This window comes from Eurypyga helias, unplaced genomic scaffold (genome assembly GCF_000690775.1).
Source record: "Eurypyga helias isolate BGI_N326 unplaced genomic scaffold, ASM69077v1 scaffold10053, whole genome shotgun sequence".
Lineage (NCBI taxonomy): Eukaryota > Metazoa > Chordata > Aves > Eurypygiformes > Eurypygidae > Eurypyga > Eurypyga helias.
In genome coordinates, this window is record NW_010240524.1 from 1 (window position 1) to 1,241 (window position 1,241).

General features: G+C 48.7%; 1 protein-coding gene across 1 annotated transcript in view; it reads right to left on the bottom strand.

Annotated features, from left to right (window-relative positions):
* Window positions 1-1,098: 1,098 nt before the first annotated feature.
* Window positions 1,099-1,241, bottom strand: part of IFT57 (intraflagellar transport 57) — a gene marked incomplete at both ends in the record, with an annotated part of 12,681 nt that continues 12,538 nt past the window's right edge. The window contains one exon of the mRNA XM_010148464.1: window positions 1,099-1,157. Within this exon, the coding sequence (XP_010146766.1) occupies window positions 1,099-1,157 (59 nt within the window). The remainder of the gene's footprint in view (window positions 1,158-1,241) is intronic.

Genomic DNA, 1,241 nt, shown 5'->3' on the forward strand with positions numbered 1-1,241 from the left:
AAGCAAAAAAAGAAGAAAAAAAAAATCATTGACGACCTTGGCTTTTTCCACATATCCTGGGACACCAGCTCTCCCGTTTCCTTCCGCAGAGGGCCCACATTCTCCCTGACCTTCTTTTTATCCCCTATGTACCTATAGAAGCCCTTCTTATTGGCCTTGATGTCCCTGGCCACGTTCAGTTCTGTCAGGGCTTTGGCTTTCCTAACCTGATCTCTGACCTCTTAGACAACTTCCCTGTAATCTTCCCAGGCTACCTGTCCCTGCTTCCACCCACTGTAGGCTGCTTTTTTGTGCCTCAGTTTCTCCAGAGGCTGCTTATTCATCCACACAGGCTGCCTGGCATTTTTATCTGACTTCCTCTTTGCTGGGATGCATCGCTCCTGACCTTGGAGAAGGTCCTTGATTACTCGCCAGCTTTCTTGGGCCTCTCTTCCCTCCAGGGCTTCATCCCATGGAACTCTGCCAATCAGTTCCCTGAAGAGGCTAAAGTCTGCTCTCCTGAAGCCCAGGGTAGCGAGCTTGCTGCACACCCTCCTCGCCTCCTTAAGTATCTCAAACTCCACCATTTCATGGCCGCTGCAGCCAAGGCTGCCCTTGAGCTTCACATCCCCCACCAGCCCCTCCCTGTTGTGGAGAACAAGGTCCAGCATGGATGCATGCACGAAGGACAGAAGTGCATTTCAGCACTGATTATGGAGCAGTTTGCCCTTGCAGACAATGAAGAAAAAGCAAATAAGTGATTCTAAGGTCCAGTCTAGGTAATAATTCAGTATTTCTGTCTATAATATAAAAATGGCCCTTCATTAAGGCTTCAACAGGCCTTGTCCGTAACAAAAAAGAAACATGGCTGCACTGCTGATGCATACCTGCAGCGGTACTGGCATCATGACGTGGGCTGAGACCCGATCGCATGGCTGAGAGCAGACCAGTCGTACTACCCAGGTATGCCTGGTTCAGCTCAGATGTGCACCGCCGCACAGGCTGAAGGCTGTCAGCAGCTGGTAACATTTGTCATTCCTCATCAGCCAGTCGTTTCCAAAGCACAAACACGTTATAAACCTGAAGTCATTGTAAAGTATTCTCTTTTTCAAACCCTACTTCCTTGACAGTGAAACAGAAAGCAGCTCTAATTCTGCAGAATCCACACTCTCAGAAATCTTTACTGGAAAACTCACATTAAACTGCTGCCTTTATTACCTCCTGCAGTTGGACCAGATGATGGTTGGAGGTCCCTTCCTGCT